Source organism: Coccidioides immitis (genome assembly GCF_000149335.2).
Source record: "Coccidioides immitis RS genomic scaffold supercont3.2, whole genome shotgun sequence".
Classification (NCBI taxonomy): Eukaryota; Fungi; Ascomycota; class Eurotiomycetes; order Onygenales; family Onygenaceae; genus Coccidioides; species Coccidioides immitis.
Window position 1 is genome coordinate 2722092 of NW_004504309.1, and position 25127 is coordinate 2747218.

Genomic DNA, 25127 nt, shown 5'->3' on the forward strand with positions numbered 1-25127 from the left:
CGACACGTTGGCCCGTAAGCCAAGGTTAGAACTGCAGAAGGCATCAAGCGCGTAGGATATATCCGGGACCTTGACATGCTAGGGTCTGGCACGGAGCCAGGGACGCAGTCGGCAGCAAGAATCTCGAGATGGTGGGAGGATGATAACTCGACGGGACGTTGAAGCAGATCGGGATCTGGCTTGTGTGGGGGAAGAATTTGATCTGCTTTGATCCGAGACTCCCTGGCTGGCGCTGGGTCAGAACTTGCACCTTGTTTGGGCTAATCAGTCGAGTGAACCTGGCCGCCAATCACTTGGCCGTCCGGGGAAGAAGAGCAAAGTGGGAAAAAAGGGAAGACGGCAGAGACGCCGCTTGTTGGCTCCACGGCCGGGCCATCGCGCGCATTGCTTTTTCCTCCCTCTTCTTGTGCGACTCGAGACTCCTCCTGCGCAACTGGGTGCTAAACTCAGCCCACCCTGCAACGCTGGCACACATGGCGTTTGTTCGTTCCTTGGGCTAACTCGAAATCGAGGCGGCCGGGTGATCGTGGTCCAATGGCAGCGCTGGGGCCCTTCGAGTCCGAGACCGTCCACCCCATTCGATCCGAGAGGGTTTTGTTGCCACTGCGCCGGCAGGGTGAGAGGCTGACCTGCAGACAAAATCCGTCCGGATGGAGGGGCCCAAGCGAACGTCATTCGTGAGCCTGCAGCAGAGCCCCCTTGGTACCCTTCAGTTACAAACTTACAGCCCGCCTGCTGCGTGGTTGGGGCTGACCTGGACTTCTTTCTCCCTGCGTGGAGACATCTCTTCACCCACGGTCGCGAATTTCTTCCCTGGAGAGCGGACTATCTGCTTTCACCCCCCCAACACTGATTTCATATATTTTATTATTCGAGATGTCGAAGACTAGATAAGCTCGGAAATCAGCGGGGCTAGGATCGCTGCTGGTGCTGGCTTGGTTTCCGGGAATGTCTGGGATCCCTGACATTGCTTGAAGCAAAGCCCCTTGTCATCCTTCGAATTAGTGAGTTATGGATGTGCTTGAGACTTTTCTTTGCTCCTTGGAGAATCTTTGACGGAGACTGCCCTTCTTTAAACCAATGTGGTTTTCCATCGGAAGTTCGTTGGCAGTGAATTTTGATTCCACGTCCTCTCTGTCAGCCCGGCCCTCAGCATCGTGCACCTGTTTACCCCTCGCCTCGTTGTGTTCTCCATCGTTTATATGAAAGTCTTATACTAAGACAAAGCGGAAATTAAGGACTGTGCTGGACCCGGCATGGTTGTCATCCCTTCATCGCCTGTCGCCCCCCCCTAGAGGACTCGTTGGACCACTGCATCTATTCTACAATCGCAAGACAAGAGCTTGCTTTGCACAGCGGCCATGGCTGCTGGCACAATGACTGCGTTTGCGGAAGGCGAAAGGATGGACGGTATCATGACTTCTCTGAAGGTGCATGGCATCCCCAAACATGAGATGCCAAGCAGATACGAATCGGACGAGGAAGAGATGTCGGAAGCGGATCTCCCGAGTACTGACGATCATGTTTACTCTCCTATCGATAGTGATATCGGCGCCGTCGACTATGATCATGATCGCAGGTCACCCTCAAATTCTCCAAACAGAGACTTCGCCTTCCGGTTGCCGAGTCCCACCCCAGGACCCGAGACGCCCAAGTCTCCGGTCCGCGATGGAAAACGAGGCAGCTGCTTGACGCTTATGGCACCGAAAACCCCCAAGCATGAAAACAGCGAAAAGCAGGTTAGAAGGTCCTATGGTCCATATCGCGACTCTCCCCCTTCTCACAAGACGCGGTTCTTTTCATCCATGCTTCTCGATGCGGAAGCACGTCCTCTCCGACAATCAATATGTTCCGAGATCCTCTCATCCGATGATGAGTTGGGCCACGAAACTCACTTCCTTATTGCAACGTCCGTTGTATACCATGTCCCAGATTCCAAGCCCAACATCATCTCTGTCGGCCCTGCTTCTTCACCATCTACCACTCCTCCCGTTCCTGAGCAACAGAAGAAACGACCTGCCCCTCTCAATCTTGCTCCAGCAAGACAAGCATCTTCGAATTCTTCCCGAACACCCGGGAAAGTAAAAAACCGACTGGCTCGACTCATGAGCAGCAGCAAACAAGAGAAGCGGAGGGGCTCTTACTTCATGCAGTTACCCAATACCTCGAATTCATCCATCCTTGAAACACCTTCTTTTGTTATGCCGAACTGGGATGCCGCCGAAGGAAACTGGAGGCAGTCGGGCCCTGAGTTTGAGCAATCACCCGAAACCCGTTTCCCAGAGAGAGATTCCTGGTTTTCCCACAGAATGAGCAATACATCTTCCCGCTACTCCAGCCAAAGCCAGAAGAGCCACGCTTCGTTTAGTCAGGGGAAAGAGGAAAAGCCCACTCCAGCTCTTACGCGATCTGGTGGATTTAGAAAACGAATGGCATCCCATGGAGATATTCTCAGTACCGAGTCGCCATCTCCCCAACCACCATTTTCAAGCTTTCCTTCTAGCTCCGTCATGGCAGAGCAAAAGAAACGATTCGTATACAGCTTAACCCCACCTTCTGATCGCTCCTTAACACCACACAGCAACAGTGGCGCCCACACAAGTCCTTCTAATCAGATGTACCCCACCAGTGGCCAGACACCTCCTCCAGGCTCAACTTCCCGTGAAAAGGCATATTCGATAAAGAGCGTGGCAAGCAATTCAAGCAAACTCAGCCTGTCGCCCTTTGATACCACTTCTTTCATGAGTTTAGCACAGCGATACGTCCCAACGCCCACTCGCGAATATTCCTCTGCCCAACGCCGGCCCTCAGGCAGTCTTTTATCGCCGGGACCAAGGTCCGACAGCAGATTCCGCGAAAGTCGACATAATTCCGAAATTAGCCCTGGCGTATCGCGGACTCACACGTTAGCCCTCGGAGAAGAGAGAAGCTTTGGCACCTGGAAGGAAGAAGTCCATGAAAAGCCCAAGAGATCCTCTCCCAGCAAGCACAGACACTCATCGTCAAAAAGCGTAAAATGGTTCCAAGACAAAGGTGGAAACATGAGCCAGGCGGGAAGCAAGGCACTTAACGGCCTTGGGTCGATGATTAAACGAAAATGACATAACCCACTAGAAACCCCTCCGCTACTATCCTACGCATTTCTCTTTCAATCTTATGTTGGCAACATTGTCTCTTTCTTCATAGGAGGTTCCATATTTTACGCATTCGACTTATATTACAATTACGGCATTTATTGGGCTGCCGCTGCTTCCGTCGGCACCTTTTCACCCTTTGAGACCTAATGGTGGACACCATTTCATTATGCATTTTAGTGAACATCCCTTTCCTTATCTTCAGAAACCTGGGTGGGTGGCTACTTTGGATGCTGGTTTGTCTTCCTTGCTCTCTTACGGCGTTCTTTTTCCAGAATGTATTTTTGATATATGCTTGATTTATCTGCTCAAGCTATCCCGGAATTTTCTCTACTTCGAAAGATCTCCCCTGCTTCTTGTTGGGCCTCCTTTTGCTCTTGGAAATTGATAATTCCAATGTCTGCAATTTCTTCACGGTGTCTCGTCTTATACGGACTACCCCTACCTCAACGACACGAAATACATGCATTTTTTGTGGCTAAGAAACAGACTTAACTTCCGTCTTATTGGAACCATATTCTCGCCTTTCCGGTTTGTTGCCTTCAGCATTTTCATGTGAGACCTACTTTGATCCGCTATCATACCCTAGGTAAGCGTCGACAGGAAGCCAAACTATTGCCAGTGAGGAATCAAAGTCTTCTGGTGTGAGCGCTTGTGGACCAGCAGAGAGCTCATACATCGGATACCGTGGTACTCAGCAAAAGGATTCACCCCCAAACGCAGTCAAACACATCGATCCATTAAATCGCCGAGATGTTGACATCATGATACGAGCGCATCCTTGTCAGCGGGGCCCTATAAGAAGCCTCACCAAAGTCTGCACGGAAGAGCGAATCCGATGCGGAAAGCAAATTTTCACCAGCAGCCAAGCAATCAAAAGGTCTGCAATTGGTTTTTAACTGTCCCTCGATTTTGACTTTCGGATCGTAAGCGATAACGTTTTTTGACATCGTGCTTTTTAACTTTCCAAAAAATCCCCCTCCCCCCCTGCCCGGCGTTTCCCCAACCAAAATGACTGGCTCATAATTCACGGAAAAAAGTAGAGAAAATTGTTCAATATCTTTTTGCTCTTCTAAGATGACAAGAGAGTAGCAATAATCCCCGGAAGATCTGTAAACAATTCATATTCACATCTTATGGGCCAAGTTCTCTGTTTCAGTCATCTTCTCGGACAACACAATGACACCCCGCGATGGAGAAAGGATCTCCACCGCAGCTGTCCATGAAACAGATGTTGATGCGGCGGATCAGAGCGAAGTTGGCACCGACGATGCTCTGCTGGTATGCTTGAAGCCTCGAAGAACTTTTTGATTAGGATCAAAATGTCCCCGTATCGTTTTGATGCATCTATTCGCCGTCGTGGACCAACGCTAACCTGTAGTTATAGGAATCACTAGGTTATAAACCGGTATGCTATGCATATGCATGCCATTTATTGTACTTTGCGAAAGTGGAACATTGCATTCTGACATTATTACTGTCACACCATATAGGTCCTCCATCGAACATATACCTTACTAGAAAGCTTTTCGACGACTTTCTGTGAGTCAGGACGCACTTCCTGGAGCTAAATAACTGTTACCCAACAACCATGCTTCGAAACGGTAATTTGGGCTAACCGCTCTATACAAACAGCTGCTCTCTACTTTGTCGGCGGTGTACGGGTAACCTTCAGCACTGGAATAGCTGCAGGTGGCAATCTAGCATACTGGTTAGTTAATTTCTGCGCATCTTCAAAATAAGAGCTAAACTAGTTTCACGTAGGATAAACTATCTAATCACAGCTGTATTCACATTCATTACAGCTGCAGTCATTGCGGAGATATGCTCTGCCCTTCCGTCGGCTGGATCCATTTATCTTTGGGCTGCTGAAGCTGGTGGGCCAAGATACGGTCGCCTGCTGGGTTTTGTCGTTGCATGGTGGAGCACGACGGCATGGACGACCTTCTGTGCGAGTAAGACATCTAGTGAAGACTTGTGTCTGCCCCTGCATTGTGTTGATACGTGCAATAACTCTTGTCTGCTGTTCGCTAACCCCTAGAAACTATGTAGGCAACACCCAATCGGCTGTCAATTATATGCTGTCCGTATGTATCCCAAGTCATTATGATATGCTTCTGGATAAATATAACAACGCACCAGATCAGCGAGGCTAATTGAGATCGCGCAGGAATTGACGGTCTTCGAAGTCGATTTCCCCAAGAATGTGGATAGTGTCAAGTTTCGGGCCGTGCAATGGATCTGTACGGAAGTTCTACTTGGGTTAGCCGCGATTGTCAATTTTCTTCCTCGTAAGTCTCTTTTTCTTTTTCTCTTTTTCTTCTTCTCCCTTTCATTGCTGGGGAATGCAATTCTAACCCGGTAACAACTACGGAGTACAGCGAAATATTTTAGATGGATATTCTATCTCTCTTCATCTTTCGTCCTGCTCGACTTTGTTTTAAACGTTGTATGGTTGCCTATTGGAGCTCATAACACATGGGGTTTCCGCACCGCTCAGGAAGCGTTCTTAGAGACGTATAACGGCACTGGTGCCCCGGCTGGTTGGAATTGGTGTCTCTCATTTCTCGCTACTGCCGGTATTCTCATTGGTTTCGACGCTTCTGGTCACGTCGCCGAAGAGACGAAAAATGCCTCATTAACGGCTGCCAGGGGCATCTTCTGGAGCACCGTTGTAAGTGGCTTGGGCGCAGGAGCAACCATTGTACTCTTTCTCTTTTGTGCTGTAAGTATATACCCTTGGAGAGGCTAAATCAGTCCTTCCCACCCGGACTAACAAGCATAGCCCGATCCTGAGACCCTGTTCTCGTTTGGGTCACCGCAGCCGTTTGTGCCACTATACGCAGTGGTACTGGGCAAGAGGGCGCATATCGTCATGAATGTAATATGCGTTATAGCTTATTGGTTTGTATGTTGCCCACCACCCCCGCTCCCTACCCCCCGTCAATCCGCTTGTCAATTAGTTAGCTATTACTGTCTCTGACTGGGATGCAAAGAACACAACTATTGCCATCGTCGCGGCATCCCGGCTTGTCTTTGCGGTTGCACGGGACGGGGTGCTGCCGTTCTCAGGCTGGGTGTCTCGAGTTTCTGCAAATGGGCAACCGCATAATGCCATTCTTGTCGTCTGGGGAGTCGCTGCAGGGGTAACCTGCACCATCCTCCCGTCCACCGTGGCATTTACCTCTCTTGTCTCGGCTGCCGGTGTCCCATCAGCAGCCGCATACGGCCTGATCTGCCTGGGACGAGTTTTTCTCACGCCGAATAAATTCCCAAAGCCACGCTGGAGCCTGGGACGACTGAGCAGGCCGTTCCAGATTATCGGTATTTTCTGGAACGCGTGGGTGGTCGCTGTTTTGTTTTCGCCGTACCAGTTCCCTGTTACGGGTGAGAATCTGAACTGTGAGTAGTCCATGCCAACATCTTCATGCTCAGGGCAGGTGCATTTTAATTGACTTCGTGCGTGCAGATGCGCCTATAATATTGTCCGGTGTAACCATTTTCGCGCTCGTATCATATTGGATTATTCCGGAGGAGAAATGGTTTCCCAATGCGAGGATCACGAAATTTGTTGATCAGGCGGAGCCCGTGCAACCGATACATGAAACGCGATCGCTGCCAAATAAATCGAGTGGTGGGAAATAATAGGTGAAAAGTCCTGCTTGTTCTACTTTCGATATTTAGGCATAAAAAAGTACTCTTGTTATTATTTAGATATGCTCCGTAGACATCGATGCCGGAACAGCGTCGGATATCGTGTGGCTTGATTCCGGCTGGCAGCATTTGTCTTCCCCAACAGCTAAGGCCTAATCGGGTTAGACTCGGCACCCTGGTGAACTCTAACGGCAGGCTTGCTGCTTATCTAACGCAATTGTGCTTGCTGGTTGGCTGATTGTTCCCGAGGACTTGGTTGCCCCCGACATCGGCGAATTTCCCCGCATGGACTCCTGCTGTTTTCATGGCGGTTGCCGTGGGGTAGTGGGGAAAAGAGCTCTGCAGGCCGACAAGCAGGACGAGGCCTTATTAAGAAGAATTTCCTCGGTTTGCAGCGGAACTGCCTTGTCAATTATCTCTACGACTTGTCTCGTCCGCTGCCGAACCGTTGAAGTATCACTCAGGTACGTCCAGCAAGTATTTTCGAGCGGAGAGACAGTGCGATTCTAATCGGCATCAAAGTCAAATAGGAGCCCCGCAATTCCCAAGATTGGATTGAAATATCGAATATCCCCCTCCTTTTCGCCTTTGGACATTCACATACACGCTTGTGCCCCTACATTCAGACCATCATCATCAGCAGCATCAGCAGCAGCAGCAGCAGAATCCTTGCCACAATGTCTACCACAGGATCTCGCCTCGCAGGCAAAGTAGCCATCGTCACCGGTAGGCCCAACAACCCAACCCCAGCCCTAACGCATGAGCCAGAGCAAGAGAGCTAACCCACGGTCCTCCCACCATTCCAGGCGGCGGCTCTGGCTTCGGTGCCGCTATTGCAATCCGCTACGCCCAGGAAGGCGCCAAAGTTGTAATCGGCGACATCAACATCCAAGGCGCCGAATCCGTCTCCTCCCAGTACCCGTCCTCCATCACCTTCCAAAAAATGGACGTAACGTCCCTCGCCGACTGGCAATCCGTCATCTCCCAGACCGTCCAGGCCCACGGCCATGTTGACATACTCGTCAACAACGCCGGCACGACGTACCGCAACAAACCCTCCGCAGAAGTCACCATCGAAGAATTCCAACGCGTCTTCGACGTCAATGTGAAGAGCATCTTCCTCGCATCCCAGACTTTCATCCCAAAGTTGATCGACCAGGGTAAAGGTGGATCGATCATCAATATCTCTTCCACCGGTGCACAGAGACCAAGACCTGGACTTGTATGGTACAACTCCTCAAAGGGAGCAGTGTCCAACGTACGAAACCTCCCCTCCCCCAAACAACTAAAAAAAAAAAAAAAAAGACCAATATATGTAGTCATAATAACTGTTTCAATAGGCTACCAAAGGCCTCGCTGCCGAGTATGGTTCACATCAGATTCGTGTCAACAATGTTTGCCCTCTCCTTTCTGGTACAGGTCTCTTTGAGATGTTTGTCGGTGTCCCGGATACCCCTGAGAACAGGCAACAGTTTATCTCCAATGTACCCTTGGGCCGACTTACCGATCCCAACGATGTGGCCAATATGTGTCTATATCTTGCCTCCGATGAGGCAGCCTTCATCAATGGCACCGATTTGGTTGTCGATGGTGGAAAGTGTATATGATAATTTGAGAAAATTTTTCCCCGTCTAAAGAAAGATGGCAAGTAAGAATCGCTATCTCGTCTCAAGGCTGGTCGATACAAGGAGCGGATTTCCTTCGAGAATGGGGCCATCGCCTACATAATTCATGTCTCATCTCATTTGCAAACTATTTGAAAGGCGTAAACATCAAAGAAGCAGAAAACCAACCCCCCCCCCCCCCCCAAAAAAAAAATAAATAAATAAATAAATAGATAATTTTTTTTTTCTCCTTATGCCTTATTCCTTTAAAATACACGTAAGGAAGCGATCTCAGAAATAATAAACATGAACACAATTGCCTCATTTCTGCTTAGATGATCTGGATACTAAAGGGTATCAGATAGGATAGGCAGCATGAAAACAATACACCCTGAATGGGCATAAGATCAAGAATGGAAAAGCAGCCTAATCTCCCCCTAGAGTTGTCGATCATTGATGGCCATAGGTCTAGTGACGCCGGGCATATCGATGACGACGAAGTCTTCCCTTAACATTGCTGCTCTCATGTCGCTTTGCATGTGGTGTTGGCGCAGTAAGCTCAACTGTTTTTGTGACTGTCTTTCTGATGACGACGATCTCATAGACCGTTGTGCCTTGTGTTGAGTAAGATGTGGTGTATGGAATCTCAGGGGCTGGTTTGTCGACGGGGGGAGCTGGAGGTTCTGTCTCGGAGGGCTGAGGAGCCATTGTTGCCTTCGATGTTGGCATGACTGGTGTCTCAGGCACAGGGAGTTTAACCTTGGGGGGACTTGGTTTGGATGCAGGAGGGTGAGGCATTAGGTGCTTAGCATACTCTGGTCCTCTCATGACAGGGACTTTACCAGGCAGTCCTTCTGGGTTCAATTCAACAAGTTCATCGACCAATGCTGCGGGCTGAGAAAACTTGCATTTCTTTTGTTCGTGTTCTTCCTGAAGTTTGAACACAGGACAGTCTTCGACCTTTCCAGAAGGATTTGTGCACTGCTTAATGGCACGTTCAAGCACGTCCCCGTCCCATGCTTCAATGAAATCACCATGATATCCATACCCTGTTGGATCACCATTTGAAACCACAAATTCACCTTCTTTGCCTTTGAATGCATAGGTATCCCAGATAGTCTCATAGAAAAGAGTCACGAGGCGACGTTCATGACCCTCGGGACAAGAACCACCGTCAACCAAATCGGGGTAAGCGACGTGGGACCTGTGGTCAGGAGAGTCGAGGTCTTTTCCGTTCCAGCAGGAAGGGAAGACAAGTTCCATACGAACACCGTGGGTACATTGCGAATCGAGCAGAGTTCTCTCTGGGAATGAATGCCGCATCAAAGCTGGCTCAGCGTCCGCGTTGTAGTTCAGGCAGTTGAATCCGAGTGCTTTTTGGGAGAGAGCAAACTGTGTCTTATCATCCTTGGACCAGGTAGACTTTGGAGGATCCGGAACGGGGAGAGTAAAATTGCGCTGGTACGTATCGCCAGCTACCATACGAAACCCTCGAGGGAATGCTTCCACGTTTTCACCGCGGGGTAGGTAATAGCTGAAAAGAGTTAGAGGAGGATGGGCCAAAGAGACGACATAGGAACTTACACTAGCATGCCTCCCACTTGCTTAACCAGCTCAGCTTCTCCGTTGGCGTGGATGAAGTAGAGGCTGGGAGTCCAATACGCCGATTTATCCTGAACAACGGCGCACGAAGTACACTCGGAAGCTAACAACTCTTCACTAGTAACAGTCATGGCAAAGTCTGATAAAGTTAGCCGCGAATCAGGACGTGTATATTAAACTTGGCTGCTAATAAACAGATCGATGGTGTCAACACTTACTTTTACCACCATGAACAGAGTGCACATGAGGAGAAGGGATGCCTGGGTCGACAATAGGGTCAATTCTTCCCACACCTGAAACTCCACGGCAAGGGAGACGCCAGAATGCAGTGGCAGGGACCGCGAGAGAGCTCAGCGCAGCTGCCGCAGCAGCCAAATTCAGGGCGTTAAGCTGCATGTTGACTAAAGTTCAGATTCACTATGATTATAGAAGCCCTGGTCAGTCGAGAAAAAATATATATGATGAGAAGGAAAAGGCTCAAAGAGGAATATTGGGCAGTTAGCAGCACATCACTTGGGCTGAAACCTTTTGCTATGTGGATGGGAGCGAAACAATCAAAAGTTCAGAGCGAAGCTGAAAAATAGCTAAGTATACTGAGAATAGGGTGGATCAAAGTATGAAGAGATTGAATGGGTTGAGAAAATTGGGAGCGAAAAATTTCACTTGAGATCGAAATCAGCTGTCGATTGAAGGGGCAAGATAGGAGCGAAGGTCATGCCCAAAAGTGAGGGAAAGGTTCAGAGCGAAACTCTCACTTTTGGGCATGACTGTATTGAGTATTTCAACAGGGGGAAAAGAATTGGGGTGAACGCGTCAGAGAGCACAAGTAAGAACAGCCATCCTACTAGGATGTGAAGCTGAACATACCTTGTAGACAGTAAGCTGAAGGAATCTGGATTCACAGTTGAATTGCTGGATTTTAGCCTACAAAAAAGTAGGAGAGGAAAGGAGGGAGAGAGTGCGTGAGAGAGGGCGAGCAAAGTGAGAGAAGGTGGAGGAGGTTGAGCTGACAGCAGAGGAGCAGCAACGCGACTCTCCTAGGTGACCGGACAGGAGAGCACGTGAACAGCTTGTGCCTTGTCAAATCAGGATATCTATGTGCTAGCAGCGGGTGAATTTGATATAGCGATGGCGAGGATAGGGAGAAACGGCAAACACCACCAGCAAGGCTGTTTGCTGGGCCAGGGCGTGCTTCAACACAACACTGACACCGGGGATCAGATCAGAAAAGAAAGGACAAAAGCAAAGTCCGGCTTGAGAAGAGCTGTTCCAGTCCTGCTGCAAGTGATATGTTGATAGGATGAATGTGCAAAGGGGTGGGTTGTGCGCGCGAGCGCAGTTCAAAGGAATGGATCAAAGGTGAGGAACCCTGTGAGAACCACCAAGGCAGCTCGAAGAGATAGTGAAAAGGAGAGACAAAGCCTGCTTCGAGACGAAGGATACGGCCGTCAAAGAGGGACTAGAGAAGAGAAAGCAAAAAGAGAGACAGCGACAGCGGCAAAAGGGCGAAGAGGGAGAAGAAGAAGAAGAAGAAAAAGAAGAAGAGGTGAGGTTGGTGGAGGAAGATGCCGCCAGATGAAGAGGGAGGTCGTTTGAAACACTTTCCCCAAAAGGAGGTTTTTGCGACTGCGACCAGGGGGAAGCAGCCAATGACACTCCTTCCTAGGGAAGGTTTCCTCACCTCCCGCCCATGGCAGGCGTGACTTTCGCGCCGCGCCTTCCTGCTGGGCTCCATCGACAGCGGCTCCTTCCGCTCAGCGTGCGCACTTTTCCTCTCTCGGCTTCGGTTTCTTCTTTTCTTGTTTTTTTTTTTTTTTTTTTTTTTTTTTTTTTTTTTTTTTTTTTGGCCCCGCCATCCTCCCTAATCGGGAAGCAGCCCCTCCATATCGCCTCTTGCCGGTTGTTCGGCAGCTGCTTTCCTTGGGAGTGGAAGAGGCCCTCTGCGAACCACGGGCAATCGCGATCGTGGTGCTTGCGTGGGTTGACAACGGCTTGTTTGGCTCGTGGCAAAACGTCAGTTGCCGGTGTTTGCACCAACCAGGAGCGCCCGGTGCCTGGTGAAACGCCCGCCCACCACCGTCATTTGCTTGGCCCATCGCCAAGTCCTTGGACCCAACCTGCCCGCCAGGCTCTCTGGCCAACCCAGGAGGACCTTCATCGGCCGGCTTTGAACGGTCAAAAGGCTAATATATGCCTCAGATGGAACACCGGTCATCCCAGCCCCTGCCCATACTTCAACATAGCCCCCCCACCGCGAGCGCCAAAATCCCACAACCCATGCCAGACGAGTAACAAGTCCAGCGCCAAGCACAAAACTCCCGCCCAACTGTTCCGACGAGGATGGGTCTCCATCTTGCAAGGCTGCCATGGGTCGATATGGGAACCGTCAGGGCCAGATTTGAGCGTTGTGTTCGGTTCTCCTATTTTTCATGATCATCGTGGGTGGTGGATGGCTAGGCTGCGTTGGTTGGTTGGTTCATATTGCTCCGTAATGGAGAACCAACAAGATTAAATCTGTTAATCTCTCGCAACCCAAGAAGGTTAAAGCTTGAATGGGGATGATGGCACTCCATACTGTTCGGTCCAACAGACTGGAACCGTATGTACTCCGTATCCTAGGAGAACATCTTCCCTGACACTGTTGGCGCAAGACAACCCTGGGGCTGTCCGGGGTGACCTATGTATGTACTGCAAAAATACACATTCACACCACCCAAAATACAGTACAACCCAACACCAGGGAAGTATCAGATGAAAGCATCCGCATTTTCCTTAGGTTCACGTCAGGAAGCTAAATACGTCTAAATGTGGAGGAGTTTGATGAGTTTCTCTGGCTTCTTCCACATGTTTTGCCGATGTGGATGTCCGATATGGATCAGATCGCATTCTCCAGCAGATATTGTTACCTCTTGATCTCGACATCTGACGCGAACCATGGCAAGATGAAAGTAAAGTTCAAATTTTCAGGCGGCAGACCAACATCATGCCAACTGCTAGTTATTCTGTTTCATGTGCTCTGGGAGGAAATGTTCAAGGGTTGTGCGAATAATGGTCGTGGCCTCCTTAGCGCTCACCTTTTTTTTGTCAGGCGTCAACCTGCTGAAGTTCCAGTTTTATGTACAGGGGAGTCAAGGCCCATGAGAGGAGATTAATGATATGCATATATAAAGTGCAGGGGGGTGTAAACGATCTCAGAGTCAATGGATGGAGGATAATATATACGCTGCAGGAAACCCTCCGAGGATGAAACCGCTCTCCGCGCTGTTTTCCAAGGGGGCTGAAAGTTTGAAACGAGCCTCAAGATCCGCCAAGCACCGCCCCACTCAGGCATAAATCGGCGCCAAGCCAAGTTGAGTCTAGCGCCGTTTGCCGAGACGCTGGGCGAGCCGAGCCTCCGTCATCCGTTCCGTCATCATCCAGCATTTCTTCTCTCCCGATTTTTCTTTTTTGGACAAGGAATGAGTCGTCATCCTGCGCTCGACGTCCCATCATACTTTTTCAGATTTTATCTCAGTTGAGCGTATTCTATGTATGCCGCGATATGGCAATCGACCCCGCTACAACAAGGTTTTCATTCTGCCCAGCTGAATGATGCCTCGAGCAAACCCGACCAGCCGGAACCAGGAAAGCCTTCTGGCCGTCAGCAATATGGGCCAAGAAGAGAACTCTGCCGGAAATATTTTCATTCCAGATAGACGGATTTCTGCCGCCCTGACCATTAACTCAGCCTTCAGCCTTATTGGTGTCCTCATGCATTGCTTGCGCAAGAATGGCGTGATATCTGGCCAACACTGGCTCCCAGCTCCAGATTTTCATTTCTGTCTCTAAAGCTATGGGTGCGAGTAGCTGCCTGACGAATCAGGATGGGCGGCGATCTTGGGGGGATACATCGTTCCCGAGATATGACGAGCGTGCCGCCTTGGAGCCAAAATATCAAGATTCTCAGTCAATCGTTTTGGCTGTTTCGGAGCTTTTCCCTTGATGAGTTTGTTTACGCCGCGTTGCGGCCAACCGAGGCCAGTTGAAGCCTCGTTTAGCAAGGCCTCTATTTGAAAGACGATATCTTCCTTATTCGGATATCGAGCTGACCCCGTCCAGCCACCACGTCGGTCACCCATCACTCTTTATTGCACTTGCGGTTATCTTGCAGCTTAAAGGCTCCCTCTATTCCCTCAATTTATTTTTCACTTTTTCACCGTATGCTCTTCTCTTTACATCTTTGCGGAGCATTGATGCCATCACTTTTCGGGACTTCTTCGGTCTTGATTGCCCCTGATAGCCCTTGCTTGAGAAATCAGGCTGTTTTACCATCATGCCTGTCATTTGCATTATCGGGAATGAAGTTGATCCCGAAACTCAACGGCCTATTTTGAGGGCTTTCAGTCTAGAGTCGGAAGATGCATCGCAATCCAACTACATCTTAATCCAGACCTGATGAGCAAGAGGACCAGCTCGAAACGCTGGGTGCTGTGGTTCACGAATATGTGTCATCCAGCCCACTCTAAAATCTGCGGCTCCCACAACTCAAACTTTGTCAGCATTCCCGGCAGTACGGCAATAAAGTCAGGTCCATAAGGTGGATGTTATTCCACCATGACGTCGACACCCACGCCGAGGATCTTAGGATCGCCCTTGCGACTGCCGCCCATGTCGATGCTGACGATCTGGATATAGGCCCTCATAAGGTTCGACTTGCAGTCCAAGAACAGTACCTTGAAGGGCTAGCTGCAATAGATGATGTGCGCCTCATATAAAAAGTATATCCGTCAAATTGTTTAACAATGTAGCTGTGAAGATCGTGAATGGCGAGGTTGAACTCGGTGGAACGGCGTACGAAGGTGAGGGTTAGGTAGTTGCCGTTGCCGATATTGGATTCGACAAAGGAAGCACCCAAGATGTACATGAAGCATTTACTGGACGCGTGAAGAAACTATACCCGTTAGGAAGGTCAACCTCAGGTAAAACTGGTCACCCAGACGGGCATGGCACACAAGTCCGTAGCTCAGTTCTCGGAGACGGGAATTCTAAATCGATGGGCGGCAGAATCCGTGGGATCGCAGCGAAATCCACACTCGTCGTTCAGTCACTGCTTGACGGTCGCGGAAACCTGGGAGGTATTCCTGATGATCTAACCCAGCTCTTCATTCAGCCGTACAATGAGGACAATGCAAGGATTCATATCAAGGCTTAGGGGTCGACTTCAGGACGCCAGCTGCCCCATGATGCAAGTAGTTCTGAGATCGATAGATTCGTTTGGGAACATCCTGATATTGTGGTTTTATTTGCTGCGGGCAATGACGGTATGGATATAGATCGCAACGGAGTCATCGACGATCGGCTCTCGAGCAGCTGCAAAGAACTGCATCACCGTCGGCGCAAGCGAGAACCGCCGCCCGAACATTCCTATCAAGTATGGCAGTCGGTAGCCAGCATCGCCACTTAGTAATGATTTGATGGCTAACCACCCAGATGGAATGGCCGCATTCAGCAGTCGAGGGCTTACAAAGGAGGCGCATCAAACCCTATGCCGTTGCCCCCGGAACTGGTATCCTTTCCACTCGCTCCCACAATCTTTTGAGCCCGGGCGAACGATTGGGGCACAGCGATGATCCGAATTACTGGTTCCTAGCAGGAACCAGCATGGCCACACCGCTCGTAGCTAGGGCCGTCGCAGTGCTACGCGAATGTCTTACCCTATGCGCTGGCTTGGAGCATTCAACAGACCTCTTCAACCGGGTAATTGATGGTTACATTGCTCTTGCTAGCAATTTCTCACTCCTCTTTTCTTTATCACATGGGGTTTTCCGAGAAAATTAACGTGAAACACCAAAAAAAAAAAAAAAGAAAAAAAATTAAAAAAAGGCAGCGAGATAAGGACACGAGACTTGGTCCCCTCTGGGGGGCACAGCACTCCAGTCATTAACCGATACGCCCACATGTCCACAGTAGCATGATACTTTTAATATATTGCGGGAAACACTCTTGGAGTAGAGTTTTGTGATGTAACACCGATATAGTTACTTTACTGTGTCAAATATAAAGTAGCCAGCTAGTATCCCCCTGTTTTAAAAGGCTTGGTATTCAACCTAAGGTCTTTGCTTCCGGAGGAAAAAAAAAAAAAAAAAAAGCAAATAAAGACTAATAATATCTCCCTATCGTTACTGGGAACTCCTTCCCCCCCGGAAACTCCAACAAGACCGCCTCACGCGCGGACTCCGCCTGCTCTTCGTCAATTATTATCCCCTCATCGAGCAAGTATGGAATCTGGTCTCGCACCCAAAACCGGCACCCGCGTCCTTGGTCATCAAACTCGTATTTATGGCGATGTTGTTTGACAGTCAACAGGTGCACGAGTTCCTGGACGGTGGGCAGAACAGGCTTCTGGCGTACGGTCAGCGGGAGGCGTTTTGTAAATGTGCCAGAATTGGAGAGGGAGTGAGGGCTTGTGGAAAGGATGAGAAAGGCCTTTGAGCCACCCGAGAGGACGGTAGAGGGGATGGAGTGGGAAGGGGAGACGTCGAACTGGATTATTTGGTGGTCGTTTTCTGAGTGTGATTCAGAAAATGTAGTAGTGGAGGGAATGGTGTGGAGGTAGAAGGCCCAATGGTTGCCGCCGTTGGGGAGCTTTTCGTGGGCGACGACTTCAATGGAGGCGATTTTGCGCGCGAGGAGAGAGGATTTAGCGCTAGGAGGGATGTACTTGATCAGGTCGTCTGGTGCTGGCTCCATTCGTAGCTTGTGTCATGGAAGGATATGGACCGAGCCGGCGTGGTTTTCAACTCGACAAGGGGGAGAAATGGGCTGGAAGTTCCTTTCAATCTAGTTAAACAGGACTAAATTATGGCAGATGAGAACAAAGGATCTGCTTCTTGGATCAATTTCATCTTCTGATTCCTTTTCCCTGGACACACGAAGGTCTTTGGATAAGGTGACGTCGAAGGCTTGGATCGTTGACGAATGTGGGAACTATCAAGGCCTTTTTTCTGAAGCGTTATGAAACTCTCAACAACTTCCCACAGTGGCTCGGTTCGCTCAGAGCCGTTCTTTTTGAATCCAGCGTATTGCCCACAAATCTCTGCTCAGGTCCCTACTCGAGCCACGATCTCGACAGGCGTGATAACTATCAAGTCTGTCGCGATATCCGGCCCGAGGAAACGGGCTGACTCAGCAGCAAGCGGAAACCGGGATCGCTCCAAACAGTCGACAAAGACGAGCCGAACGCTGTCAATCGGAAGGGGCCGACACACCTCGTCGGTCGCATCATCCGCGTTTGAGTCTCTGCCGATAGCTCTACGGATTGCATCATGATTCGACGCCCTTCGGTCCGGCCCTCGCTCCATCTCGGTAGCAGGGTGGGCCTCGCGGCTCGGCATTCAACTAGAGTGGAAGATATTTAGCGCACGCCCTTTTGTCGACTCATTAAAGGCCGGTTCGTTGAATTCGAGGAAATGGGGGGCTGCAATGAGCAGATGTCCGTCAAAAACGTTGTTGACCGTGAGAACTTGACACCCGTTGAAAGCGGATGCGTTGCTTGCATTTCTATACCTCTATCTTCTCCTCGAGACAACCCGCCAGAACGATGTCCAGCGCCAACAACACCAAGAAACCGACGCTGCTTTATGTCGGCGAACCGATCCGTGGACCTAACCGCGAGAGATGGGCCCGATTCCGCGAGAACTTCAACATCCTAACCTATACACGTACTACAAAGGAAGATCTCCTCGCCTCCTTGAAACCTGGTGGCAGGTACTCCCAGATAGATGGGATCATTCGGCCCTGCCATACCGGTAATAACAACCTCCCGCGCTTCAATAAAGAATTCATTTCCCATCTTCCTCTGTCGCTGAAGATTATTTCATCTTCGAATCACGGCTATGAACGAGAGGACACGGAAGAACTTGGTCGTCGAGGGATATGGTATTGTAACGGTGCTGGAGCAGCGAACGACTCCACGGGAGATATTGCATTGCTCCTCATCATAGCTGCATTTCGCTATACCAGCTTTTGCGAGAATAACTTGCGTACAACTCGCAAGGGAGACTACTTCGCCGTAGAGGACGCGGTGGCCCCAACCTCGGTTAATCCACGCGATAAGATTCTGGGCATTGTGGGTATGGGAGAGGTCGGACGTGCGGTTTCTGTACGAGCAAAAGCGCTGGGAATGAAAATACATTACTTCAGTCGAACACGAAAGTCGCCGAAGGTAGAGCGAGAAGCTGGTGTCGCGGAATATCATGCCACGTTAGAGTCCCTGCTAAAGGTTGCGGACTGTGTGCTGCTCGCATGTCCGCATTCCCCAGAGACGCATCATCTGTTAAATAAAGATACTTTCAAGTTGATGAAAAGAGGGGTGAGGGTAGTCAATGTTGCCAGAGGCAAGTGCATTGATGAAGAAGCATTGGCAGATGCTATTGACGAGGGTATCGTCGTGGGAGCTGGTTTAGATGTCTATCATGACGAGTACGCTGACCCACGAATATCTGTTTTTTGGCCGGTTGCGATGCTAACACTCGAACTTTTCAGGCCCACCGTCAATCCCAGATTACTAGATAACTGGAAAATCACCTTGCTGCCGCATATCGGCGGTGCATGTCTTGACACGCATCTCGTACGTGCTCGATTAAATCACTTTTTTCTGATACAAGCCTCACTAACAACAAGTTTTTAGAACTTTGAGAGAATAGCAATGGACAATATCGAGGCATTCTTCCGGGGAGATGGGAAGCTATTGACACCTGTAAACAATGTCACAGGGCCACGCCTCTAACACCGTATATGGATTTCTTGTGGATATAATGACCCTGAATGGATTCTGTCTATCTCTAAGGCCAAATTTATAAAATAAATAAGGGTGCGATTGGCGCCCCTCTTTCCCTTCTGTTTCCCCCTTTTCCATCCTTCACTTATTCCACCACTCAAAAGTGCAAAACACCGAGGATTCTTGAGGCCAAAACTGGAGGACATGCAAGCCCCAGAAATTGATCTTTAAGTCTCTTAGCACCCACCCTTCCCCATCCATAAAGAAAGCCCTCAGTTGTCGTCTATGTCATCCCACGATCTACCCGGCCATTGGCGCCGCGGGCCAAGGATATCAAATCGCTCAAACGCACCCGTAGTTTGCAGATGCCATTCCTGATCAGCCACGTCCTCACTCTTCCCCAGCACTCTACTAGTTTCTAACACGAAATTATCCCCAGAAGGGCCTGAACAGTTCACTATCTTAGTCCCACACCACTTGCAGGAGAAATCGTTTTTAGATGACGAATCCAACGAAGCAAGAACGAGGGCAGATATGGTCCGGTGAGGGCAGCAGAATCCTGGGAAGTCAACGAGGGCAAGCTTCCTTCTGGCATCCACGGTATAGTGAGAGGTAATAACCAAACGCCCGTCTTGATTCAACATCGGAGTGTGCCTAGCATGGACTTTCGTTGATCCCTGAGTGTATCGGCACTCATGCCAGTCAGATAGGAAAACGGCGTCTGTGTCTAAGCCGTCAGTGGTTTTGTTTGCGATAGCTGACTTTCGTAGCTGAGCGGTAAGTTTGAGTTTGGTTCGAAAAGTGAGTTGGATGCAAGGACAAAGGGGAATCACGCCAACCAGCGAGCCAAACATGCAAGTACGTTGATCTGCGACTGTGGCGAGGTCGCGCGTTGAGAACTCGCTAACTGGATGTAGTTTGAGGCATCCTGCACAGCATCTGAAGCGAGAATCCTCCAAGCGGCGCAGTAATTGCCAATATCCAGATCTCAGATTGTGATCACGGCTATGAGGAAAGGAGGAGGTGCTGAATTTCATAGGGTGCCCAAACTTGGAAGAGTTCTGAACGCCGTTCAAGGCATTCCAGGCTGATTTGCAGCTCAAAGAAAAGCAAAGCTTGTCCATCGGGGAAAGATAATCTGAGACACAGAGGACAATATCGATTGGGAGCTTGGTAATAGGCGGAGGAGGCTCGACTGGCTTTCTTTGAACCCAAAATTTAGACAGCATCATGCAAATGGCAAAAACGATAATTATTATCAGAGCAGCAATTCCAAGTGACTTTAACTGCTGCTTGTCCGGATATGAGTCCGCCCAGTCTTCTGGGAGTGCAGGGGTAGAATCCATGCTGCTATGGAAGCCAAGTAGCTCAGCTCACAGACAGGACTTCTGCAACAAAACGGAAATGCCTTTGAGAGTACTTTTCTTGCAGAAAGAGATCTGTCTGAGAATCTGGAAATCATGTCAGGCCTTAAGTATCGAAAAAGGGGCGACTCAGCGTGCTAGAGCATGCCGTCGCCGAGAACAGGACGACTCAGCGAACATCCAGGCATGACAGCTGATGAATCTGTCGCCCAAGAAAGGAATTAACTTCATCATCATCATCATCTTCTTCTTCTTCTTCTTCTTCTTCTTCTCTGTTGATTGTTCGCTATGCTCCAGAACAGCACATAACAGCTCCGTTCACAATAAGATGTGATTCTCTAGGAGGACATGATGGTAAGTCTGGATGTTCCTCTTTCTGTGGAACTTTAAAAAAAGGCTCATTTGTCTGACACACCAAAACTAGGCATTTGCATGCGACCAGCAACCACTTATGACCTAACGCGCTTCCTGATGTGGAGCTGGCAATACATGGATATTTGCGGCAAAAGGGACTCTGGTGCAGAACTTTTTCTGAGAAGCGAAAATAATAACTTCAAAAAAAAAAGAGGAGCAGACTTTCTCTAGTTCTCATTCAATTCACTTCACTTCTTCCTGCCACGAGACGCCACTCCTTTTACGGCGAGATATCCATTTTGCCTTTCCTACGGACTGCACAGCATATAGTTGAGATATAATTACATGCTTTCCGTTCAAGGGTCTGGTTAACTATCTGTGATCCCCTCACTCTTTTCTCTATAAGCTTATCTTGGTTACTCCAGCAAGTTCTATGAACTTGATCTCATTCAGTCTTCGTCACTTGAGCCAATTGTCTGAGACACACACACACATATACACACACAGAGATAGAGAGAGAGAGAGAACAGCAAAAGGACTCGCCATCTGCTTGTTTTTGGTATCAGACGAAGGCTTTTTTACCCGCGAGCAAGCAGTTGCTTGTGTGCTAGAGCCGTTCGGTTAGGTGTCATCGCCCAAACAAAATGCCTTACGACATAGACAAAGCGAGCGGTTCATTCGAAGCCATGACGGTTGAGCAGGACCAAGACCAACTCAGGGCACATGGCCTCTGCCCCGAATCCCGCGTCCTCATCGTCATGACGGGCGGCACAATCTGCATGCGCCGTTCCTCGTCCGGGTTTGTCCCAGCCCGGGGTTTCCAAGACGCCGCTCTTCGTCCATCCTCAACGTTCAACGACGGCTCGAATCCCGGGCCAGTCGACGTAGTCATCAACGCATCTGGCGAGCGGAAGAGTTACCCTACGCTGCGCACCCCTTTAAGCATATATGACGCGCGGGTCCGATATGCCGTGTACGAGTTCGAGGAGTTGCTAGATAGCAGCTCGATCGACGCAAAAGGGTGGGCGCAGATCGCGAGAACTATCTATTGGAATTACACCCTCTTCGACGGCTTCGTTGTCCTGCATGGCACCGACAGCCTGGCGTATACCTCCTCCGCGCTGAGCTTCATGTTCCAGAATCTGGGCAAACCGGTCATCCTCACGGGTTCGCAGGCGCCGATGCTGGAGCTCCAGAACGACGCAACAGATAATCTACTCGGATCTTTGATCATCGCAGGTCATTTTATGATTCCGGAAGTGTGCTTGTATTTTAATCATAATCTCTTCCGTGGAACTCGAGCAACCAAGGTTGCAGCGAGCGATTTCGCGGCCTTTGCATCGCCGAATTTCCCTCCGTTGGCTGTGACGACGTCGATGCGGACGCACGTAAAGTGGGAACAGGTGCATAAGCCTACTACTATTAAACATTTCAGCATCCAGATGAACCTAGATACGACGCATGTGGCGTGCTTGAGGATATTCCCTGGTATAAAGCCTGAGATGGTTGATGCGGTGCTTCGACTACCTGGATTACGCGGCTTGGTGCTGGAGACCTTTGGCGCCGGGAACGCACCTGGAGGACAAGACAACGCCATGACCAAGGTGCTTGCTGATGCTATTCACCGTGGAATTGTCATTGTGAATGTGACTCAGTGTAGGTTTATTCGTTTTATTTTATTTTTGTTATTTATTTTCATTTTTTTGAAACATTCCACATTTAACAGACGATATTAATGTATATTGGTCTAGGCTTATCTGGGAGCGTGAGCCCTGTATACGCTCCGGGAATGACTTTATCACGGGCGGGTGTGGTTGCAGGATTAGACATGACCACGGAGGCGGCTCTCACAAAGCTCGCGTTCTTGCTAGGGGTGCCCGACACGACGCCGCAGTCTGTCGCTCGAGATATGTCGATCTCCCTTCGGGGTGAACTCACGGAGCACTCACATCCCGTGTTCAGACATCCTGACGGTACGCTGCCTGATCGGATAAAGAATCTGGCGGCGCTTGGTTATGCAGTTGCCCAGGGGAACTTGGAGAAGGTAAAAGAAATCATGCGAACGGAGCAGGATTGGATTCTTAACGATGCAGATTATTCTGGGAACACACCATTGGTAAGATTTGATATCGCTCCCCCCTCTTTCTTTCCGGTATTCGATATACACGTTTTTCCACATTCGGCTAACCTGGGACCTTTTTTTTGGTTTGTTCTTTTTCTTTTTAATAGCACCTCGCTGCCACTTCGCCCAATCTTGGCATCTTGAGGTACTTTCTCCTCCACGGCGGCTCTGTTCATCTGCGCAACTATGCAGGGCGCACGCCGTTGTTTCTGGCCGCCAACGCGGGACTGATCGACCATGTCAATTTACTACGGGAGTCCGGAGCGCACCTGCACGAGGATGAGCGAGGTGTCGCAGAGTTACACGCCCGCGGACGACCAGATATATGGACGCTGGCAGGAGTTGACGTGAAAGTGGTGAACCGAATGGAGGGGGAATCCGATTCAAATGGGGAGAGAAAGACGAATGGTAACGCGTCGGTTCCTACATGAACGGAGATAGCGCAGATCAGGGGGGTTGGCATATTTTATCTTAGACCCAAACCTAAAGAGGTTTATCAAGAAGATATGGCGTATGGGCCTAATGCGGTATCCAGACGCTTTTCGAATGCTATCAGGCCAAGATGATGTATATACTTACTAGTCAAAAAAAATAGACGGTCTGATAGTTGATATGTTCGATGGCAGATGGGACTTTTAAACACCACAATAGAAAACTGAAGGAAACTGATATCGCATCCCTCGCAGCCAATGCGAGTGACGGTTTAACCGTCTCAGCGTCATTGATGATTTGCTGAGGCAAAAAAAAAAAAGAAAAAAGCCCAGGTTGCTGGGCCTTTCCCTACCGTCGCACACATCGCCGGTTAATTATCTGGTGATCCCCCCCCCCTCTTTTTGTTCTCTGGGGCGTGATTCGTAAGACGATCATCATTTGTACCCCGTCCGTACAATGCTCGGTTACGGCATACACGCAAGAAAGAATTGATGGGAGGAAAAAAAAAAAAAAAAAGGAGAGAGAGAGAGTGTGTGTGTGTGTGTGTGTATGTGTTTGCAGACCGGGAGACCTCTTACTCGTCGAAGCTTCTCCCCCTTCCGATCATTGGGCGAGCAGGTCCAGGGAACATGCGGGCGGGAAGACGACTGGTCGAAAAATAACCGGGGGCGACACGTGTTGGCCAAGCGGTCAAGGGGAGACAAGGGCAGCCAAAACTCACCCGATTGATCGAGGTGCATGAGTGAGACGAAGAACGTCCAGAGCAGCGGTGGGCACGCAGGAGAGTGAGGGAGAGAGAAGTTGCTTTTTGGGATGCGTGGTTCAAGTTACGTAAAGGAGGGTGGGATAACTAGTTAACTCGCTATCGATCATGTCGGACGGTAGCATGTAGCATGTAGCATGTAGCATGTAGCATGTAGCATGTAGCATGTAGTATGTATGTAGTATGTATATATGTCTACACAAGCGATGTTCTCCCGTGCTGCTGAGGGAATTCCCGGGGGCGCATCCCTTTTTTTTTTTTTTCCTGGGGAGAGAGTTTTCCGGGGGCCCAAAGCTTGACTTGTTCGCAGCACCAGCGCGACAGGCGTTCCAAAACTCTTCCAGGTCAGCTGGCACCTCCCTCCCCCCCCGGGCGGTTCGGTTGAGTTGGGTTTGAGTTGAGATTTGAGACCCCCCGTTGTCTGTCGCCCGGGAACGGAGTTTGGGGTGTTCTGGACCAAAGCCCATCCGCGTGTCTAAAAATAATATTAATAATGAAGGTCCAGATCGCGGTGACGAGACGGGGCGTCGAGAGGGAATTCCCTGGTGACAGCGCAGCCAGAGGGTGGCACTCCGGACGCCATGGCCGCCAGAGAAACTCTCCCTCAGCAGTCACGAGACAGCCTTTCCCGTCCCGAGTCGCTGAGGCAAGAGTTTTTCATATACAGAGCACTCTTTTTTTTTTTTCTTCCAATATCTTTTCTTTTGCCTTTTTTTTTTTTTTTTGATTCATACTCTCTTGACGGGGCGAAGTCGGTTCTTTTTTTCCTTAACTTTTTTTTTTTTTTTTTTTTTCTTTTTTTCCTCTTTTTTTGCCACGGCGATAGAATTGAGTTTCCCGCGCCGGGCCGGATAAAGACTATTTCCGCACTGCAGGTGACCAGCCCATCCGGCCGTTATCGCCGCACGCTGATTGGTCGACGGAGTTCGGCAGCCCGAAACCGGCAAGCGCAGTTCCAGTTCAGGTCTCATCAAGAAGTGGGCAGGCGCAGACCACCACCAGCAGCAGCAGCAGAAGAAGAAGGAGGAGAAGAAGAAGAAAAGAGAGCAGGAAGCCCCACCAGACAGAAGAGAAAGAGCCAAGGAGCCAAAGAAGGCACCTTCCCGCCCACATACAAACTTGGCGCTCCCCCCCGGGGCAGGCAGGACCCTCTCGCAGGCAGTCTCGACCCCCCAATCCCTTGCACACATTTTAAGTAGGCACGGACATGCATTACATTCCAATTAACTATACAGGTACATCAGGTACTCCGTAGGTACTCCGTACACACAAGAGTATTGTTATTATTATTATTATTATTTTTATTTTTATTATTTTTATTTTTATTCTTATTATTATTA

General features: G+C 49.6%; 12 protein-coding genes across 12 annotated transcripts; 8 read left to right on the plus strand and 4 right to left on the minus strand.

Annotated features, from left to right (window-relative positions):
• Positions 1 to 801: 801 nt before the first annotated feature.
• Positions 802 to 4004, plus strand: CIMG_06477 (uncharacterized protein). Its single transcript, XM_001242580.2, has one exon. It carries the CDS (start codon positions 1362 to 1364, stop codon positions 3099 to 3101), a length of 1740 nt encoding a protein of 579 aa, XP_001242581.1. The 5' UTR covers positions 802 to 1361; the 3' UTR covers positions 3102 to 4004.
• A 245-nt stretch (positions 4005 to 4249) lies between these two features.
• Positions 4250 to 6779, plus strand: CIMG_06478 (amino acid permease; the record flags this gene model as incomplete). The annotated part of the gene is made up of 11 exons (XM_001242581.2): positions 4250 to 4415; positions 4522 to 4542; positions 4628 to 4676; positions 4770 to 4845; positions 4899 to 5089; positions 5187 to 5221; positions 5305 to 5425; positions 5516 to 5859; positions 5920 to 6042; positions 6131 to 6536; positions 6604 to 6779. Exons 1-11 carry the CDS (start codon positions 4314 to 4316, stop codon positions 6777 to 6779), a joined length of 1644 nt encoding a protein of 547 aa, XP_001242582.2. The 5' UTR covers positions 4250 to 4313.
• Positions 6780 to 7221: 442 nt separating this feature from the next.
• On the plus strand, positions 7222 to 8395 carry CIMG_06479 (oxidoreductase; the record flags this gene model as incomplete). Its single annotated transcript, XM_001242582.2, has 4 exons — positions 7222 to 7252; positions 7311 to 7514; positions 7595 to 8046; positions 8129 to 8395. The coding sequence occupies exons 2-4, from the start codon at positions 7466 to 7468 to the stop codon at positions 8393 to 8395; spliced, it is 768 nt and encodes a 255-aa protein (XP_001242583.2). The 5' UTR covers positions 7222 to 7252; positions 7311 to 7465.
• A 211-nt stretch (positions 8396 to 8606) lies between these two features.
• CIMG_06480 (WSC domain-containing protein) lies at positions 8607 to 11559 on the minus strand. The gene is made up of 4 exons (XM_001242583.2): positions 10862 to 11559; positions 10213 to 10411; positions 9977 to 10133; positions 8607 to 9926 (listed from the first exon to the last, which is right to left on the minus strand). The coding sequence occupies exons 2-4, from the start codon at positions 10388 to 10390 to the stop codon at positions 8861 to 8863; spliced, it is 1401 nt and encodes a 466-aa protein (XP_001242584.1). The 5' UTR covers positions 10391 to 10411; positions 10862 to 11559; the 3' UTR covers positions 8607 to 8860.
• CIMG_11762 (uncharacterized protein) lies at positions 10709 to 11590 on the plus strand (the record flags this gene model as incomplete). The annotated part of the gene is made up of 4 exons (XM_012358681.1): positions 10709 to 10820; positions 10918 to 10952; positions 11008 to 11055; positions 11294 to 11590. 4 exons carry the CDS (start codon positions 10709 to 10711, stop codon positions 11588 to 11590), a joined length of 492 nt encoding a protein of 163 aa, XP_012214104.1.
• Positions 11591 to 12008: 418 nt separating this feature from the next.
• Positions 12009 to 12362, minus strand: CIMG_06481 (uncharacterized protein; the record flags this gene model as incomplete). The annotated part of the gene is made up of 1 exon (XM_001242584.1): positions 12009 to 12362. One exon carries the CDS (start codon positions 12360 to 12362, stop codon positions 12009 to 12011), a length of 354 nt encoding a protein of 117 aa, XP_001242585.1.
• Positions 12363 to 14574: 2212 nt separating this feature from the next.
• Positions 14575 to 15811, plus strand: CIMG_06482 (protease; the record flags this gene model as incomplete). The annotated part of the gene is made up of 4 exons (XM_001242585.2): positions 14575 to 14733; positions 14844 to 15108; positions 15199 to 15404; positions 15464 to 15811. 4 exons carry the CDS (start codon positions 14575 to 14577, stop codon positions 15809 to 15811), a joined length of 978 nt encoding a protein of 325 aa, XP_001242586.2.
• Positions 15812 to 15998: 187 nt separating this feature from the next.
• On the minus strand, positions 15999 to 16874 carry CIMG_06483 (uncharacterized protein). The gene has a single exon (XM_001242586.2). The coding sequence runs from the start codon at positions 16721 to 16723 to the stop codon at positions 16133 to 16135; it is 591 nt and encodes a 196-aa protein (XP_001242587.1). The 5' UTR covers positions 16724 to 16874; the 3' UTR covers positions 15999 to 16132.
• Positions 16875 to 17062: 188 nt separating this feature from the next.
• Positions 17063 to 19790, plus strand: CIMG_06484 (glyoxylate reductase). Its single transcript, XM_001242587.2, has 3 exons — positions 17063 to 18454; positions 18518 to 18602; positions 18663 to 19790. The coding sequence occupies exons 1-3, from the start codon at positions 17517 to 17519 to the stop codon at positions 18759 to 18761; spliced, it is 1122 nt and encodes a 373-aa protein (XP_001242588.2). The 5' UTR covers positions 17063 to 17516; the 3' UTR covers positions 18762 to 19790.
• Positions 19025 to 20098, minus strand: CIMG_11763 (uncharacterized protein; the record flags this gene model as incomplete). The annotated part of the gene is made up of 1 exon (XM_012358682.1): positions 19025 to 20098. One exon carries the CDS (start codon positions 20096 to 20098, stop codon positions 19025 to 19027), a length of 1074 nt encoding a protein of 357 aa, XP_012214105.1.
• Positions 20099 to 20753: 655 nt separating this feature from the next.
• On the plus strand, positions 20754 to 23023 carry CIMG_06486 (L-asparaginase, type I; the record flags this gene model as incomplete). Its single annotated transcript, XM_001242589.2, has 3 exons — positions 20754 to 22126; positions 22222 to 22586; positions 22700 to 23023. The coding sequence occupies exons 1-3, from the start codon at positions 21115 to 21117 to the stop codon at positions 23021 to 23023; spliced, it is 1701 nt and encodes a 566-aa protein (XP_001242590.2). The 5' UTR covers positions 20754 to 21114.
• Positions 23024 to 24280: 1257 nt separating this feature from the next.
• On the plus strand, positions 24281 to 25014 carry CIMG_13058 (uncharacterized protein; the record flags this gene model as incomplete). The annotated part of the gene is made up of 2 exons (XM_004445322.1): positions 24281 to 24397; positions 24721 to 25014. The coding sequence occupies 2 exons, from the start codon at positions 24281 to 24283 to the stop codon at positions 25012 to 25014; spliced, it is 411 nt and encodes a 136-aa protein (XP_004445379.1).
• Between the last annotated feature and the right edge of the window lie 113 nt (positions 25015 to 25127).

Bases quoted from the DNA above. Each gene is read 5' to 3' on its own strand.
- CIMG_06483 (XM_001242586.2), bottom strand. From the start codon at position 16,723: ATGGAGCCAGCACCAGACGACCTGATCAAGTACATCCCTCCTAGCGCT.
- CIMG_06484 (XM_001242587.2), top strand. From the start codon at position 17,517: ATGCGTTGCTTGCATTTCTATACCTCTATCTTCTCCTCGAGACAACCC. The intron at 18,455-18,517 runs GTACGCTGACCC...CGAACTTTTCAG, and splicing joins TTAGATGTCTATCATGACGA to GCCCACCGTCAATCCCAGAT. The intron at 18,603-18,662 runs GTACGTGCTCGA...ACAAGTTTTTAG, and splicing joins CATGTCTTGACACGCATCTC to AACTTTGAGAGAATAGCAAT.
- CIMG_06477 (XM_001242580.2), top strand. From the start codon at position 1,362: ATGGCTGCTGGCACAATGACTGCGTTTGCGGAAGGCGAAAGGATGGAC.
- CIMG_06480 (XM_001242583.2), bottom strand. From the start codon at position 10,390: ATGCAGCTTAACGCCCTGAATTTGGCTGCTGCGGCAGCTGCGCTGAGC. The intron at 10,134-10,212 runs GTAAGTGTTGAC...TAACTTTATCAG, and splicing joins CTCTGTTCATGGTGGTAAAA to ACTTTGCCATGACTGTTACT. The intron at 9,927-9,976 runs GTAAGTTCCTAT...AACTCTTTTCAG, and splicing joins CAAGTGGGAGGCATGCTAGT to CTATTACCTACCCCGCGGTG.